Source organism: Acartia tonsa, chromosome 12 (genome assembly GCF_053477335.1).
Source record: "Acartia tonsa isolate MP-2025a chromosome 12, ASM5347733v1, whole genome shotgun sequence".
Lineage (NCBI taxonomy): Eukaryota > Metazoa > Arthropoda > Copepoda > Calanoida > Acartiidae > Acartia > Acartia tonsa.
The window spans coordinates 39194814-39214419 of record NC_137271.1 but is presented as its reverse complement, the minus strand read 5'-3'; the positions used below and the strand labels follow the sequence as shown (position 1 = coordinate 39214419).

At 32.0% G+C, this 19606-nt stretch overlaps 1 protein-coding gene across 3 annotated transcripts in view; it reads right to left on the bottom strand.

Annotated features, from left to right (window-relative positions):
• Nucleotides 1–1203: 1203 nt before the first annotated feature.
• Nucleotides 1204–19606, bottom strand: part of LOC145333532 (uncharacterized) — an 86483-nt gene continuing 68080 nt past the window's right edge. The window contains exons 17-35 of one of the 3 annotated variants that reach the window (XM_080178689.1): nucleotides 14243–14311; nucleotides 13885–13957; nucleotides 13442–13491; nucleotides 13032–13111; nucleotides 11886–11978; nucleotides 11392–11443; nucleotides 10961–11088; nucleotides 9947–10012; nucleotides 9492–9533; nucleotides 9000–9065; nucleotides 8434–8466; nucleotides 7656–7693; nucleotides 6894–6939; nucleotides 6298–6383; nucleotides 5529–5593; nucleotides 4692–4766; nucleotides 4053–4176; nucleotides 3471–3525; nucleotides 1204–2831 (exon numbers count right to left, since the gene is read on the bottom strand). In XM_080178689.1, coding sequence (XP_080034815.1) covers nucleotides 2738–2831; nucleotides 3471–3525; nucleotides 4053–4176; nucleotides 4692–4766; nucleotides 5529–5593; nucleotides 6298–6383; nucleotides 6894–6939; nucleotides 7656–7693; nucleotides 8434–8466; nucleotides 9000–9065; nucleotides 9492–9533; nucleotides 9947–10012; nucleotides 10961–11088; nucleotides 11392–11443; nucleotides 11886–11978; nucleotides 13032–13111; nucleotides 13442–13491; nucleotides 13885–13957; nucleotides 14243–14311 — 1335 coding nt within the window. In that variant the 3' untranslated portion in view covers nucleotides 1204–2737. Of the gene's footprint in view, nucleotides 2832–3470; nucleotides 3526–4052; nucleotides 4177–4691; nucleotides 4767–5528; nucleotides 5594–6297; nucleotides 6384–6893; nucleotides 6940–7655; nucleotides 7727–8018; nucleotides 8252–8433; nucleotides 8467–8999; nucleotides 9066–9491; nucleotides 9534–9946; nucleotides 10013–10960; nucleotides 11089–11391; nucleotides 11444–11885; nucleotides 11979–13031; nucleotides 13112–13441; nucleotides 13492–13884; nucleotides 13958–14242; nucleotides 14312–19606 lie in introns of those variants that run through there. The other 2 variants (XM_080178688.1, XM_080178690.1) reach the window with 2 other exon arrangements.

Below are 19606 nucleotides of genomic sequence, written 5' to 3'. Positions count from 1 at the left end.
GGATCTACTGCAGTTCACGGTAAAATATTGCTGGTAACGAATATTTTCAAAAATTTATAAATTTTAAAGGCTGTTAGCTGCCAAACGGCTGAACGTACAGATCATACCCGACACCATTTTAAGCGGCATAAGAAGGCCTACAAATAATCTGGAATAGCCAAGATCCAATGATGCACAGGGAAAGCTTCACTGAAGAAAAATACCGCGTAAAATAGGTCTTTTTCGCGCATTTCTCTGCACTGCGAGATAATTATACAGTATTGATTTATGTCTATTCCAGATTATTTGTAGGCCTTCTTATTCCGCTAAAAATAGTGTGCGGGCATGATCTGTACGTTCAGCCGTTTGGCAGCTAGCAGCCTTTAAAATGCATAGATTTTTGGAAATATTCGTTACCAGCAATATTTTACCGTGAACTGCAGTAGATCCCAACCTTTTAATACAGAATATAAACAAAAAAATATATTTAAAAATAAAATTTATTTGCTATTTAAAATCTTAAATATTTTGAATTCTAGACCATATTTTTTTTTTATTACGATATATTGTATACCTTAAAAGAAACCAGTTTTGACTTATTTATGCAGTAGTTCACATTTTTATCAACTAAGAGTAATTTTTCCTTTTTAAATATAGGGGCCACATTATTCTCTTTTTTTCAAAATAAAATCATTTTTTTTTTTTGGGGGGGGGGCGTTTTTTTTTTTTTTTTTAGAAGTAACAGGATCTATGTCTGTTTGTTTGTGTGAGCAGTACCGCAGGATCGTCTGCTTTGAGAATATATCTTAAATATCCCAGATCTTACTGCACACATATCTAACTCATATAGCATTTCTTGTAAAATTTGCCTCCTGTAAGAAATTATGTTATTTTAATTGTTGTCTTGTCTTGGAGGAATCCACATGAATTCTGTTTAACCCGCCTTAATTGTGTGAATATAGAGTTAAGCAGGAACTTAGAACTTTCCCCCCAATTCTAGCTTGGGAGAAATTTTTATTTTTAGCCATCGTAATCTAACTTATATCTTACTTTAGTATTGTGCCTGTCTTTCTACAATAAACGTGTATCTATTTCTGACCCACTGTTATTTAGGTTAAGGAGCAAAGCTTCTCTATGACGTGAAACCGAGTTAGTACGTCCTGCGTGAATCGCGGCTCACGATCAGTCCAGTAGAATTGGAAAACTGTTAATGTAGAAAAATGATTTAATTATAACAATATATTTATTTCTTTACTAAAAATGCTACAATCATGTTAATTAATCAAATATCCATTATTATAAGCTAGAAAAATATATAATTGAGATTACAAGCATTACATTATATAAAAACATATTATTTTATACAATTATATACAAAAATTATATATTAGAAATAAAACATATTCTATAGACAACTGAATGAATTTCATGAAAAATGACTATAAGCAAATAAAAAACACTAAAATGGCAGCAAAAGTAGGGTAAATATTTTTCCAGTATTGCTTCGAAACCGATTAATATTCGCTGGATTAGAACCGGTTCTCAGCCATACTGAAATATCATGTATAGCAATGTATTAAAGACATTTTTCCATTGATATTAAAATATAAATCAGAATAGTTTGCCCAGGTCTTCAGCCCCTCGGAACTAACAAAAGTAGTTTTAATTATAATTTTTATTTTGATATCCGCGGAAAGCTGTCTATAATACGATGCGATAAATAACTATTTACAAAAAGGATACAAAAACATCTATCACAAAAAATGCTAACATTTTTAATCATTAATAAAAATGAAGGATAATTATATAAGGTTTAAATTAGATTTAGAGAAAAGTTAAAGTTTTTTTTTATTTGTAAAGGTTGTTTATTTAATGGAACAAAAGTATTGCTTAATTCAACCTACTTACCAGTGAAAGAAATTAATAATAATTTTTTTATTGGCTGGGGGAGTTTTCTTTAACAAAAACTTTCTTGGCTGGCAGTACAGTCTACTGTACACATATCATTAGAGCGGGAATTGAATGTGGAGTTTTTAAAAAATGTCCTCAGACTCTGCTGCCGTCTGGGAACAGGTTTTTAAGGCATAATTTGTCAAAATCGTTAAATATTTTCTTCTTATACAAAACTCACCAACCCAATGAAGAAAATAACATATTGATTAATAATTTCTATCAATAGTAAGTGGGTAAAATGAAGCAATAGTTTTGATCTTTGTTAAAAAATACCCCGTAGTAAGTAAAAATACTGTAATATACAGTGCAGTGGACTATTATAGGAAAATAAAGTTAATTATTTTAATGCATACAACATAGGGGTAATAATATAGTAAATGGTATTTTATCACTTAATCAAAACATAAATTTTTAAATGAGTTCAGATTTATTTACAATTTAAAATGCATTCATAATAACTATTATCATTCGTTGTTTTATTTATGTTCTGACTTAAACAATTTAGTCATAATTCGTTGTATGTTAATTTCTAACTAATACTCTCATAAAACTCATATTCGAAACCGATTTATAACCGCTGGACTATAGCCAGTTCTTAGTCATACTGAAAAATCATGTATAACATCGTATCATAGACAATTTTCCAAGAATTAAAAAAATATTAAATTTAAAAAACAATTTTGTAAGCCTGGGCCTCCATGGCCTCTTTGGGGCTAACAAAACTGATTTTTGTCTTATATTTTAATATCCGCGGAAATCTGTCTATAACACGATGCGTTAAACAACTAATTTCATATTATTACAGTCACTGTCCGTTCAAGCTTAAAGATTGAAGAAATTGATATCTTTGCTTGAAATTATTTGCTCTCAAATGTTCTGAAGGCAGCTCTCTTGTATACCTGGATAAAAAATAAATTTAAGATTTAAACAATTGATGCTGGGTTTGACAGCCGCGCATCAGCCACCATTAAGCCTCAGGGAAACAATTTTTTACAATTTTAAAAATCAGCTTGAAGTCTATACCTGACCCAAATATCGCATCCCTCTTTCCAAAAGAAAAATTTTAAATCATCCAAACGGTATTAAGAATAAAAATACGCCATCCCCTCCCCTCCGACTGGATAAACAAACTGACCAATAAATGATGTCCATGTTAGCAACCTAAATTGACGACCATTATTCCCCTGTCAATATATCCACGTATATCCTATATCCATTCTTAATTAACTCTATTAGTCTGTCTGTTATTCTGTCTATCTGATTTCTATCTATCTATACCTCTGATGAATCCAGATTGTTCATTGCTCCCAGTTTTCTATCTATTTATATCTATCTATCTATCTATCTTTACCTCTGATGAATCCAGGTTTGTTCCTTGCTCCCATTTTCTATCTATTTATATCTATCTATATGTATTATTTATATCATCTATCTATCTTTACCTCTGATGAATCCAGGCTTTTTCCTTGCTTCCAGTTTTCTATCTATATATATCTATCTATCTATCTATATATATACAATCATCTATCTATCTTTACCTCTGATGAATCCAGGTTTGTTCCTTGCTTCCAGTTTTCTCCAGAAGTAACAATTCTAAAAAACAATTGAAAAATAAAATATATAAATAATTTTTTTTATCAAAATATTGAAAAAAAAGAAAATAGGAATGCTGATATACAAACAAATCTTTACAAATATTTGACAACTCAAGCACAAATCAGTTATAAACAAATAAAAAATCTCAAAACCTTTCACATGTACTTTTATATTTTTATATGGTATAGAAAATCTTCCAAAAATAATTCAGCCATGTATCTTGAATATCAGTCAAGAAATTCACATTTTTATCATAGCATACAAACTGACAGACTTACAGACGGACAGACTGTGTGAATCATAGTGTAGCTTCGCTCAGGGAGAAGGGGGACCATAGGCTAATTATTACCCTAGTCCCCAAAGTTTTAAAATAACGTTTTAACGTTACAACAACTTATCTTTATCTACAGAAAGGGTATTTTTGTGTATCATTATTGGGGATGTATACATCAATTTATCGGCCATTGTCTTATCCCTTTAGATCCCTGAGCGTCAGTACTAAAAAGATTAATAGAACGTCCTACCTCCTTTCTTTCTAACCACCCTGGCGTTGTCCTTGATAGAAAAGACGACATTATCAAAAGACTGGGGTTTGGTAATCTCAACTATGGGAGTGTCCCAGTCTGGATAAATCAATTCACCATTTTCCTAAAATTATAAAAAAAAATCTGTTAGTTTTTGCTCAAAAATCTGCGAAAGTGTTTATGTTAAAATCATCCTTATAATTAAGTAACAGGATCAGTGTGAGTGTCTGTCTGTCTGTTCCAAAGGATCTTGCTAACCGATATGATTCTCATTTAAAGTGCCACTTCTCATAGGTCCTGTGAAAGTTTGTAACTTTCTGGGGGGAGGGTAACGCCTACATCTCAAGAGAATTTTTCCCTGTAGGGGCATAGCCGCTAGTAAACACGAAAGAAGAAGCAAATATCAGTATCAAAAGGTGGGGGGGGGGGGGGAAGGAGGGAGAATATTCTATTTCGTATAATTCTTTTAATATAGGTTACATTCCATACTATCATACTTTTAATAATTTTTCTTTTAATACAGGTTAAATTAGGTTATGTTATATTGCAGGGTTGGGGCACCTCAGGTATAAAGACAGTAATTACGTGAAATAAACTTATATGAATTGATACGTTGTTTCACAGAATAACAAAATGTACCTCTTTAGGTTTTGAATCCATCAAAGACATCCATTGTTGTCGCTCATTCGCTGTCTGGAAATACAATAACATTTCCTAAAAGATAAATAAAAATCAATTGGCTTTATATATATACTTGATTATTTTTTATCAGGAGAATATTTCAATCTCCATTAAAATAGCCTAAAACCAATTATTACTTAGAAAGCCTTCATGACAAGCACAAGACATTTGGTGTCTTGCTTACTTGAAAAAGATTTATTTTTTACTTCTTTACATCATAGAAAAAATTAATATACAAAATTGGCAATTTCTGTGTAGAAAAGGTTGTCGCAAATATAGGTATTAATTAATCCTCAATATTTTACAAACAATTTTAGGAAAAAAGAACGCCGAATTGCTTGTAAATTTTATATCTGAATAATCTAATATACTAATTTATGTATGTTCTTCTACTGATATAAATATCTACTACTATATAGTTCAATATTGTTCATTTTTGTTATTTATCAAATTACATGAATAGGTTGTACAAGATGTATTTATGACATAAATAGATGTATAAATAAAATATAAATAAATGCCAGTAATAGATGTATTTATGGCAGTTACTTTAAGGTATTGCTTTTTAATGTACAATCTTCAAAACTATGGTGTTTAAAGTAGAATGTAAGATTCATTGCAATAGTTTACCGAAGCTTTTTATTGTGCCTATAACAAATGACGTCATACTGGCCTACTATTCTTCAGTTAAAATGTATACTGGGCTTCCATTGTTAATTTAGTCTTTGTATTAGCCTTTCATTGGTCATTTGTATTGTATGACGTACTTTTTTTTACAATGAGCTTCTAGTTTACCTGAGTTCTTTTCTCACAGTTTTGCAGGAGGGTCAGCCACATGGCGTGACAAGAATCTGGCACACCTGTAATTTATCAACAATTATGTAATAATCTATAACTAGCAGCTATGCCTCTTGAGGCATCTAGTGGCACTTTAGGAAAGGAAGAGAGGAGGACAAGCCGACTCTCAATCTTTAATTTCAGTATTACAAAGAAAAAGTAAATAAAACTGGTATTGATTTGGAAAATTGTCTTTAATAGGACACGATATATGATTTTTTTTGTATGGCTCAGAACCGTTTCTAATCCAGTGGATATTTATCGGTGTCGAGACATACTAGAAAGTAACTTATCTATATAAGTAATTTTCCCAGGTTACTGGACTATAAATTACTTTATACATCTTTCTGTCATTAACTTGATTTTTTTATTATTGAATATTGATTTGGTAAACAAAGCTGGAGTGTCAAATTTTTCCACCAATGATTTTAATATGCACAAGTAAAGGGGTAATATTGTTTATCATAATAATGTCCATTGTATTTACTATCTATCTATTTGTATACCTGGTATATGAGTGTCCTATCATTCTATCTGTATATCTGGTATATGAGTATCCAGCTTTCTAATACTGATAGCGCTGACCTGTATCAAGTTTCTGGAACAATAGTCTATCTATCTATCTATATATCTATCTATCTATACCTGGTATATGAGTGTCCTGTTTACTGATAGCGCTGGCTTTGTGTCAAGTTTCTGGCACAGTAGCCTATCTATCTATCTATACCTGGTATATGAGTGTCTTGTTTACTGATAGCGCTGGCTTGTATCAAGTTTCTGGCACAATAGTCTATCACAGCGTGTTTATCCTCACTAAACAAATAAACAAGTGTCAAGGGTAATCTATAAAATAAATTAGCCGTCTATCTTGAAAAGCAATAGAGAAAATCACATTTCTTCCATAGTGTTACGGACTGACTCAATCACTAATGGACGGACAGACAAAGAGAAATCATAGAGTAGCTCCGCTACTAAAACTAGTTTTGAGTAGCTGCGTTAGAATACATATTCAATTCGTTGTCAAATCGAATATTATGTAAGAGCTCAAATACTAATTATTCGTGATATGCCGATTTTTTGTCCTTTTTCATCTCCTTAAGACTTTACAACTCCCTCAAAACATAGCTGTAATTTGAAATATTCTATATCAAATGCTTTGTTTATTTCAAGCTGTATAATTTTATCTGTTACTCCAAACTTGATTATAAAAGCACACAGATAAATATGTGAGTTGATAAGTAGCGCAGCAATAAAAAAAACCCTGTTTAGAAAGAATTAAAGTTAACTTAGATTTTCAGCAATTTATTTTAATAGATAATATACCTTTTCTTTTTAGCCAATACAAGCAAATCCGTAAACAGGTACAACACTAAAAATACAAAATTAAAAATTAATCGATATATAATTACTTTGATGTTGCACCAGATTTTCATGTACTCTGATAAATTGATACTCCAAGCTAGCTAAAATAACGATACACCCCATCCACCTCCTTTACATCATTTCTTTACAACGAACTAACCGATAAATGAGCTCCATATTAGCAACCTAAATTGACGACAAATTTTTCGCCTATGTGTCGAAATATAGAAAAATAAAGAATTATTATTTTTGCAGATGCGATTGATAATAAATATTTTTTACTTCTTATAGTTTTTTTCAATAAAGTAGTTTTTTCTTTTTTAAATTTAAAACATAAAAGTCCAAGGGTGGGTATAAAGTTTTTTTTACCCCAATCAAACTTTGAAACTCCATTTTACCCCCCTCAAAATTTCAAAAAAAATTAGATATCCATCCTCAAATCTTTGCAACCCATCATTCCATCCCACTCAAATTAAAAAGCTTGGAGGTTCTTGATATTAATATATATATGTACTAGCGGCTTGGGGGGTGAGGGGGGTTAGGGGTGTCCCAACCCCCAAGAAAATAATAGCTTGAAACCACCACAGGACCAATAGGTATATACCCTGAAGAGTAGAATCCGATCGGTTCAGCGGTTACCTAGATCTTAAGGGACAGACGGACGGACGGACAGACATCAAGCTACTTTGTATTATAGATATAGATAGAAAGAAAAATACGTACCCAACGACTGTTTTGAGTTTCTTTTACCAAAGGTTAACCTTACACTCTCCGTGGATTCTTTCCATTGAACCCTACAGATAATAAGTTCAGGGTCATTACACAGTTTAGATTATCCTGATTATGACCAATTAATTAGTTTAATAAGTCTATCTATCTATCTGTCTGTCTGTCTATCTGTCAAAGGTTAACCTTACACTCTCCGTGGACTCTTTCCATTGTACCCTAGAGATAATAAGTTCAGGGTCATTACACAGTTTAAATTATCCTGATTATGAGCATTTAATTCGTTATCTTTTTAATAAGTCTGTCTGTCTATCTATCTGTCTATCTGTTTGTCTGTCAATCTGTCAAAAGTTAACCTCACACTCTCTGTGGATTCTTTCCATTGTACCCTAGAGATAATAAGTTCAGGGTCATTAAACAGTTTAAAATTTTGATTATGAGCATTTAATTCGTTATCTTCTTAATAAGTCTATTGTAAAGTACATCTACCTGTCTATCTTTCTGTCTGTCTATCTATCTATCTATCTATCTGTTTGTCTGTCAATCTGTTAAAGGTTAACCTCACACTCTCCGTGGATTCTTTCCATTGTACCCTAGAGATAATAAGTTCAGGGTCATTAGACAGTTTAAAATTATCTTGATTATGAACATTTAATTCGTTATCTTCTTAATAAGTCTATGGTAAAGTATACCTACCTACCTACCTACCTATCTGACTGTCTGTCTATCTATCTATCTATCTATCTGTTTGTCTGTCAATCTGTCAAAGGTTAACCTTACACTCTCCGTGGACTCTTTCCATTGTACCCTAAATATGATAAGTTTAGGGTCATTACACAGTTTAAATTATCCTGATTATGACCAATTAATTAGTTTAATACGTCTATTCTATATCATAGATATATTTACATTAGAATATTTTTTAATTTTCACCACTTAATAAATTAACTTATCTAACTATCTATCTATCTATCTATCTATCTATCTATCTATCTATCTATCTATCTATCTATCTATCTATCTATCTATCTATCTATCTATCTATCTATCTATCTATCTATCTATCTATCTATCTATCTATCTATCTATCTATCTATCTATCTATCTATCTATCTATCTATCTATCTATCTATCTATCTATCTATCTATCTATCTATCTATCTATCTATCTATCTATCTATCTATCTATCTATCTATCTATCTATCTATCTATCTATCTATCTATCTATCTATCTATCTATCTATCTATCTATCTATCTATCTATCTATCTATCTATCTATCTATCTATCTATCTATCTATCTATCTATCTATCTATCTATCCATCTATCTATCTAAATACCTAAATGCATTGCCACTTTTAATAAGATATCTTCCATCAGAAATCAAATTCACTGGTTTCAACTCTCTAAAATTTTATTAGAAATATTAGTCTTGGGTTTTGTACAGTGGTCTCAAGGGATTGGTTTTTAAACAAGTATTATAAACAAAATCGCCCCTTCTGTATATAAAGATAATGTTTAAAGAGTTTGGACACGAACAATCAAGATTTGATAAAAGTTTCTTAGCCAACAAATGACAGAATGCGATCATAAAAATATTCTTTAAATTTTACATTCAGAAATAAATTTGCGGGTAGTGCCTTTAAAAAATGACGTCATATTTGCCTACCATGAGTCATTTAAAATGTATACTGGCCTGTCATTGGTAATTTAGTCTTTGTATTGGCCAATCATTGGTCATTTGTATTGTATGACGTCATTTTTATAGGCACTGTAAACAGCTTCAAAATTGTATAATATTTTATAACTTTTCTATGTAAAAAAAATTATACCTAAAATCCAAAATTCTATTTGTATGTTCAAGCTCCTCTCGTCTGAAGTAAAATTATTAATTAATTAAATCTAATATTTTAAAAATATTTCTATTGAAAATAGAATATATTTTTTGTGAAGGGGGGGGGGGGTAATTCGGTTCAGCGGTTAGCGAGATCCTTCGGTACAAACATACAGACAGACATTATGTTACTTAAATATCAGGATACTACTTTGAAACAGAATAATATCCGCTGGATTAAACGCTTTTAAGCCATACTGAGAAATCATGTATCGATTCGTATTATATCCATTTTTCTACGAATACAAAAATGTACAATCATAATATTAAAACTAGTTTGTTTGAATCTTATAATTGTATGTTTTTATATCCGCGGAAAGCTATTTAAAATACGATGCGATAACTAGCTATTCCAATAATTAACTACAAAGATAAAATTACATATTTATTTACCTATGAGCGCTACGTGCCCCTTCGTTGCAATCATCTACCAATGAATTTAATACTTCTAAACATTCCCTGCAAATAAAGAAAATATATTTTAGCAACAATTTTCCTTTTTTTTCCTTTCCAATAATTATTTTTCTCAATTCTCCTACTTTCTATCTCTATTTATCAATCTTTCTTTCTCTTTTTTTTTTATTATCTCTCATTAAATATATCTTTTTTTTTCTCTTTCTTAATATTTTTTTTTTTTTATGTCTATCTTTTTTTCTCATTGTATGGGTCTCAATCTGAATTCTTTTGATTCTCTCTCTCGCTCTATCCATCCATTAACCTGTCTATCTATCTATCTCTCGTTTCTTCCTTCTATCTATCTATCTATGACACTATACATTAAGATATATAAGTTTTCCGGAATTTTAAAGTTAAATTCTTTATCTAAAAGCGGAAATGCAATTTAAGTTAATTAATTTTGGCATCTGTGATTGGTGGATTTAAAAAATCTGCGCTTTGATTGGATGGCGTACATCATTCAACCAATTAGAGCGCAGGTAGTTTAAAATCCACCTATCCGATTGGTCAAAATTAATTAACTTAAAATGCATTTCCGCTTTTAGATAAAGAATTATACAAAAAACGAATTTTATAAAAAATCCTTAAAATTTGATGCAGATTTCAAATCTCCCCCTAACATTAAAATTCCGGAAAACTTATATATCTTACTATACATGGCGGCCAATTGTTCGCTGGAGTTAAAATTTAGCCTGGATCCAATTGCCTGTACCAGCAATGTATCTATATATCCATCCATCCATTAATCTATCTATCTTTCTTTTTATATATCTATCTATCAATCTATCTATGCCTTAAACCTGGCGGCCAATTGTTCGCTTGAGTTGAAATTAAACCTAGATCTAAGTGCCTGTACCAGCAATGTATCTATCTATCCTTCAATCCATCTATCTACATATCTATCTTCTTTCCATAAATGTATATCTCATCTATCTATCTATGTCACTATACCTGGCGGCCAATTGTTCGCTGGAGTTGAAATTAAGCCTGGCTCCAAGTGCCTGTACCAGCAGTGGATACCTGGTCACCCGTTGCATTGGCAGCATCAAGAAGGAATGCAGCGACAAAGACTGACAAACCTAGAATATATTAATTTTGAAAGTAGATTAGGGTTTTAGGGTGCTTTCCATTAACGTGCCTGTGATCACTATTTCCCCCCCCCCCACCCAAATTTTTTTTGAAACAAATTAAAAATAAGTGGGTAAGACTATTTTTTTTTCTATGCTTAACACCTGCGGGGGGCTCTATTAAATCATTAACCTAACCTAACCGGACCAAAAAAGTGATAAAAAAACAGTTAAACAAAAAACTATCCTACCTCCTTATTTCAATTTACTTCAAAATAAGTGGAAGAGTTTCTTTAAAATGAAAATAAAATGAACCTGGGAGGATTCTAATGATTTTAATGCTTCTGCAAATTTTACATTCTCTGACCTAAAATAAGTTTAAATTGAATTTTAATAATGAATTATAATTTTTATACATAATATTATTAATTATTTGAATATATCATATGAAAATATACCTAAATAGCAATGAATAAGAATCTACAGATAAAAAACAATAAGCAATAAATATAAATTTAGATGTTGGGTAACAGCTTCCGGAAAAAAAAAATAATATTGATATAAGTTTTGTTGGCCCGTTTAGTCCGAAGGACCAGGCCAACAAAATTGGTGTTAATTTTATCATTTGTGGAAAATTGTCTGTAATACGGTGTGATAAATGATTTTTAGCATGGCTCAGAAATGGTTCTAATCCAGCGGATATTAATCGGTTTTAAAGCCATACTGCAATCTCTTAGTTCAGTTGTGCAATTTACTTGATCATCTATCTATTTTTAATTTCATTTAAAAATCATGAAAAAAAAACTTACATTAGTTTTCTAAGTGTTTTTTCTTGACTCAACTGTGCAGTGCAATATTTCACATACACTCGGAAATGTTTTCGTCCATTTTCTAATAAAATCCTAAAATATATAAGATATGAAATTTTTTTTATTAATTATTTATATGATATAGCTAACATTTTATCGACAAGATCTAATTCTTCTGTTCTAATTATGTCACTTTTAGAATATAAAAGTTTTCTAGTATATTAGGACTGTAAGATGGACTTTAATAAGCAAGCAAGACTTTAAAGGTTTAGTTGAGTGGACGTTGAACTGTAAATTTCATTGGTACTCAAATTGGATGAGCTAAATAGTAGTGACCATACATTTCAACCAATAGGTGTAATCTATAGAAGAGGTATTCGGGATGATTAATAAATTTATCGTTCTTTGTCTCATCCCTTTAAATCCCCTATATCTATTTACTGCCTATCTATCTAGAGCTGGATATTTAAATCATCTAGAGCAGCCCACTGCCACCGCCAGTGCTGCCAATAAAACATGGATCTTTAAATCAAAATGGCAGTGGTTAGCCGGTGGATGTATCCAAAGTTCCTGGATAACCACTGCCATTTTGATTTAAAGATCCGTGTTTTAATGGCAGCATTAGCAGTGGGCTGCTCTAATTGATTTAAATATCCAACTCTAGATAGATGGGCAGATAGATATAAGGGATTTAAAGGGATAAGACAAAGGATGATGAATTTATTAATCATCCCGAATAGCTCTTCTATAGATTAAACCTATTGGTTGAAATGTTTGGTCACTAATATTTAGCTGATTCAATTTAGGTGAGCCACTTTCAAAATCGGCTCACTAGAGGCATTGGCAGTGACATCGTTGTGATTAAAAGATCCAGCTTAGAAATATGTGCCGCCAGGCAACTGGACGGAATCCTTTCAGCAGGCATTCATCTCAGACATATAGATAGATAGACAGACAGAAAGATAGATATGTAGATAGATAAATAGATGAATATTTGCTGCCAGAATATCATACCTGGAAATGCCAGGCAACAGGACGGATTCCTTCCAGTAGGCATTCATCTCAGACATATAGATAGATAGACAGACAGAAAGATAGATATGTAGATAGATAAACAGATGAATATTTGCAGCCAGAATATCATACCTGGAAATGCCAGGCAACAGGACGGATTCCTTCCAGCAGGCATTCATCTCAGACAAAAATCTTTCTGAACAACTTTTCACCTGAAAATTTTAAGATTTTTGAAAAATTAAAACGTGATGAAAAATGCTTAAGTTACAAAAACTAATATAGACTAATTTGGCATAAAAACGATGTAGGATTTATTTGCTAATGCTTTTAGCCAAATAAAAAGTCTTGAGTCCGATTGAAAATGGCTAAGATATCCAAATGTTAGAAAGTATGACTGAGAGGTAGATAATTCTATTGGAGAACATTGCTTTAGAGGACCTTGGGGCCATACAGCTGAGAAGATTTTTTTGAATTTGTGTAAATCTGTATTAATTCGTGCCATTATAAATTGAAAGGTTTTGAAATGTTAGGACAATTCTTACCAGGTGTATATTTGAAAATAATAGAGAAATTTCCTCGTTACTGGCACATTCTGAACAAAAAAGTAATTAAATAAAAATCTATTTAATATTAAAGTTAAATAATAAAGGGGGCATGAACTATATGTAAATTTGCTAGATGTAACTCTGTAAATTGGGTTTTTGAAATCAGCTAATAACGTCGGAAATAAAAACACAGGTGAGTCCTTACAAAAGGTAAAAAGCAATTTGCTAGCGGACGAAAAGGCTCTCTAGACGTTTCAACAACTAATTTTAATCTATATAAGAGGTAATTTTATGTATCATCATAGTTCATTAGATTTATTTATCGGCCATTGTCGTATCTCTTTAGATCACTGGAAAGTAGCTCATAGGAAAGGGGGTGGAGAAGCGGGGCGGGAGGCATCTGTCGGTCAACTTGTACCAACAGGGAATTAATTGCCTACCTGATAAAATTGGTAGGAAATGTCCGGTTAGAACATTCAGTGATTTCAGGTAACTTGCTTCAGAACTCAATATCTTAATGAATATATGTAAATTGCATTGTTTTAAAGACAGTTGTCTGCAGATAGAAAAATTAAAAAGTCTTAGGATAGAATCTGAAAACTAGAGAAGAAAAGGAAAAGTAATAATCCTTAGTTAATTTATTTTATTTACGTTAACAATTTCTATAAAAAAACATACAATTCATGGTTTTTAATGAAAAAATAATATTGTAGTCAAAATTGAAATGAAAAAACTTTAATTGGTTGTTTAACTTTTTAAAGTATTTTTTTAACCCTTTTATTCAAATAAAAATAATACCTCAAATTTTGCCTCTTGTAGTTTTCTGTCATTTTCAGATAGGGTTTCTAAAATTCCACTACGCCGAACCTAAAAAAAAAAAAATTTTCTTTATTTGAGAATCTTGATTTTTTTCAATATTGTATTAGATCCTTTAAAATAACCAAAATCTAAACGGTTAATATCTTTAAAAAGAGCTTTTTTAATTAAGCCCCCTGCACTCATTGATGCACATTTGATTAAAAACAAACTGACATTGACTTTAGGTTTTTTTCTCTTCATATTCGTGAAATATTGTCTGTAGTAGGATGCTTGACATGATTTTTTAGTATGGTTGAGAGTCGGTTCTAATCAGTGGCGTGCGAAGCACTTTGTCTAGGGGGGGGCATTTTGAAGATTTTGTAAAATTTTGCCCCCCCCTAAATCAAAGTGCCCCGGGGGGGCACTTTGCTTTAGGGGGGGGCATTTTGATTATATATACTAATTTTAAATAAGGGCGTTTTAAGGGGTGGGATTATTTGATTATGGGCCTTCTAGTCCTTATCCCTTCTTCCCCATCCCTATTTCCCATTTATATCCCCCATCTCTTCCCCCCCTCTTTTCTCCCCCATCCCTTCTTCCCACCCTGCAATGACCGAAGGGAAAGGAGCTAGGAAGCATCTTCGAAAAAAAAGTACAGAAGATAATTTAACCTTCCACCCCCCCCCCCCCCCCCACCACAAAACATTTTTTATGGGAGGAAGGGGATGTTATAAAATCTCAGCAGGAAGGATGAATAACCCCATTAAAAATTTTTTTTTGGGGGGGGGAGATAAAAACACTCATTTTGGAAATAATTTACCAAAAATAAACCTAATATGTAGAACTGATTTTAAATATTTCTTTATTGTATGACAACAAGGATGACAACATCTATGAGTAGCAAAGCACAAAAAATCATTAATAAGAATATAGACAAGAAGATTTAAAGAGCATTAGTTTAAATAAATATATATTTTAGGTAGAAAAAGTCACAAATCCTTTTTCTTGTATGTTGTGTGATGACAGTCAAAGTAAATTACATACTAGATGCTCGGAACAACGAGAGATTTTATTTTTTTGATATTTTAATCCACAAAAAAATTTATTGTGCTATAAAATCCAAAGATATAAAGAACTTTGTAAAAAAAAAAAAATACTTGTCCTTTCATCTACAGATATGAAAATCTCTTAGAAATATGGAAAACTTTGGGGTATAGTCTTTTTTGTGGCAACGCCTCTTAAGGGGCATTTCGTCGTATTTTCATAGTAGCTTTTAATAGTTTATTATAGGTTAAGTTAGGTTAGGTGATTTTCCCGCAGGGTTAGGCAATTGGCCCCACAGGGGCTATAAATAGGGGAAAAGCTACTGTGAAAATATGAAGAAATTAAGAGGCAATGTCACGAAAGGGACTATACCCGAAATTTGATTTTGATACCCTTAGCTACAAAAATTTTGTGAATTGGACCAAACAATGGGGGAATTGTGAAAGATACAAAATTGCCAAAAACGTCCTAAAAAGCAGTCCGACCTCCAGAAATTTCTAATATTTAATTATACTCCATAATGTTGGGAGTGTTAACATTAAGTTTTAGCCTTCTATCTTTAATTGCAGTTAAGAAAATTACATTTTCCCATTAGCATTACAAACTGACAGCCATAGTTATTATAGAGAAGATAAAAAGTTATATCAACATATCCTACCCTCTTCAAATGGCAATTTAACAATATGTCAATTTTTCATGAAGTGGTGTTTTCAAGGATTTATTAGGGCAGTGTGTAAAGCGCACCAAAAAATATTTATTTCCTCTTTGAACTAAAATCAATTAACTACAACAAGAGTGATGTATTTTAACAAGTTAGGAATATAGAGTGTAGTTAGTTTTAAGGCTCTTTAATGAAAATTGCCATAAAAAAAAACATGTCTTTTTGTAAGGGTATGTACACAAAAAAATGATAAACTTATCCTGAACATCATATGACATCATATATAGTTATTAATTTAGACAGACATACAATGTTGAAAAAAAGGCTTAGATAAATATCAACACTGTTTCATTTTTATTTAAATAACTTTTTGATTAAATATTTGATTTTTACAAATGTTTTTATACAATGTGATAAAAAGCAGAAACCAATTGGAAGGGCGCAAAGCGCAAATTTTTTTCTTCAAATATGCAGGGAGGAGGGAAGGTGTTTTGGGCTATTTATTACACTAGTCCCCAATATTTCATATAAACATTTTCTTATTCGTTAGCTCAACATCTTTTAGGACTTAAATGGAATATTGATTGGCTGGTTAATTAAGTTAAGTTTCCATACGTTTCATCCACTAATTGTAATCTATATAAGGGGTAATTTTGTGTATCATCATTGGGGATGTACAAAATTTCTTTGGTAAAAAGTTTATATTATACAAAAAAAGATACTTCCTATTAAGGTTAAATGAATAGTAACTGTCTGTTTGGCGCGAAGCGCCAAAAATTTTTTTTGTTGAGTATTTCTTGATCTTTTTTTTTGAAAATTGGGAGAGTTTTGCTTTTTGTAGGGTAGGGGGCAAAAAGGGGCATTTTTGTTTACCAGGGGGGGGCAAAACGGGGCATTTTTCAACATTTAGGGGGGGGGCAGGGGGGGCGGTCGCTAGGGGGGGGCAGGGGGGGGAGTTTTGGTCGCTAGGGGGGGGCGATTGCCCCAAACGCCCCCTTCGGTTCGCACGCCACTGGTTCTAATCCTGCGTATATAAATCGGTTTCGAAGCCATGCGGTAATAGTTATTTCTATTTCTCACATCGTATTATAAACGGCTTTCCGCGGATATAGAATGTACAATTATAGGATTAAACCAGTTTTTTTTAGACCCGAGGTGACTAAGGCACGGGCTAAAAAACTGGTTTTAATCTTATGATTGTGCATTTTTATATTCGTAGAAAGCTGGATATAATACGATGCTAGATATAGTTTTTTCGTATGGATGAGAACCGGTTCCTATCGAATGAATGAATACGAGAAAATAAATTACAGAGCAACTTTGCCACAAAAATGTGCAAAAAATGCGGCAGGTATTTTAAGCAAAATTCTCAATTTGTTGAAATGGTAAACTGGTATAAACAGGGACAGGGGTAATCATTCTTACAAAACAAATGGTAGAATAGACTTGAATATAGTAGTCCCAACTTTTATAATAACGTTTTCTTTTTCGTTGTCTTAGAGGAATTGTTATTTGTTGGTTCATTAAGTTTAGGAGCCAAACATTTCAACCACTAATTGTAATATAGAAAAGAGGTAATTTTGTGTATGATCCTTGGGGATGTACATAAATTTATCGGCCATTGTCTTATCCCTTTAGATCCTTTGATTGTTTGACTAATTGTTGACTCTGGTAAGTTAGTAAGCTAGAAGGAGGAGAAAAGAAACCCAAGCACGAGAAAAGACCCAACCCACCCCTTTAAAAAAAAGAAGATTTTAAATGAGCATTTTTTCTATTATTACATTTTCCAATCTCAGTAGAATATGAATGTTTAATATTTGATAGTATTCGTTTAATGCCGACAATAAAATCATGAACAGGCTTTTTAGCATTTGCATTATATTTTTTTTATCTAACTTTAGCTTCACCCTTAGCCTATAGAGGCAAAACCCTAAAAGGCTCGTCCCATTCAAAATTTGATTTTTGTTTTAAACTCTTCAAAGGAGGTGGGCATTTTTAGAGTTTCATTTTATAATCAAATTTAAAAGATAAACGCTTTATATGGAAAAAATCGTCCATATTTTTATTTATTTGGTGGTTTCGCTTAAATACTTTTGTATGATATATATTTGATATAGCTCATATGTAGCGGCAAACATTTAGGAAAGGAAAAGGTTTCCTGAAGAAAATAAAATTTGTTAAACCATCATCTATTAAACTTTTATATGGTTATGTCGACAACTTGTTGATAAAAGTGATAGTTGCTGACATATTATCAACATGCTGATCATTATCAAATTTGTGTTCTTATAATGGATATAGAATACATGGATATATTGAAAGGGGAAAATTTAGGACCTCATTTATTGTTCAGTTCGTTTATCCAGTAGGAGGGGAGGGTATGGGGTAAAGAAGATGAATGGTAGGTACTGTTATTTTAGCCAGCTGTGTGTATCACTTTATTAGAGTACATCTGGTGCAACATCCAAGTAATGATATATCCATTATTTGCATATTGCACCAAGTAACTCGATTTTTTTTGGTGGGGGGTTTATCACATCTCAAACTTTGGAGGTGCCCCCAATTTTTTTTCCTGGGGAGGTCCAATATCACCCCCCTCCTGTTCCACAATAAGTTTTTGTGAATCTTTGTCCGCCCACAATTTGCAATGATTATGAACGCCAAATTCTAGATGTGCAACTCAAGAAAAATATCTTAAAAAGATTGCGCTCTGGATTCGCAATCTTTGTATCTACCTATCTTATATCAGAAAGAGAGGGGACAATGGGAAGTTTATTGCTCTAGTCCCCACAAAGTTTTAAAATAATGTTTTCTTATTTGTTGACTTAACAACATTGGTGACTTTAGTGGATTTTGAATTGTTGAATTATCAAGTTGAGTGTTCAAACACAGAATCACAGAATTTTGTGTACTATCATTGGGGTGTACATAAATTTATTGGCCATTGTCTAATCCCTATAGATCCCTGCATCTCATATCTATCTTATCTATAATACAAAGTAGAACGATGTCTGTCTGTTTGTTTGAAGCGAAGGATCTCGCTAACCGCTGAACCGATCGGGTTCTCCTTTACAGGTTAGCTTCTCACAGGTCCCGGGAAGGTTTATAACTATTTTCTTGGAGGGTGGGACATCCCCAACCCCCCCCCCAAAAATAAGAATATCCCCTCCAGTTTTAAATATAACAATGGATTTAGAATATACGTTGTGGATATTTTGACAGGGGAAATTGTCGTCAATTTAGCTTGCTAACATGGAACTTGTTTATTGGTCAGTTCGTTCATCTAAACAAAAAAAGAGAAAAAAATCATCGTTTGACATCAAAGTAGAAAAAGGAAGTAAAAAAAGGAATGAAAAGGAAATGTAAAAATTAGATTCACTAAATTAAAAGCAAAAATGTTTTAAATCCCATGTTGTGTTTATGATTGATTCTACAAACCCCAAGGGTATGTGATTTTAAAAGCGAAGCTTCTAAATAATGGTGGTTCGATTAAGAATATTAGAATTGTCCCATCTACTTCAGATTCTTGTAATTCTTAGGATTGGATAGTAACAACTTTTATAATCAATACAAAATGCAATTCGTTAATTTTAAATTAGTTGGTAAATAAATTTTATTTACACATTGTGTTATTTACATACTAGCGGCTACGCCCCCTA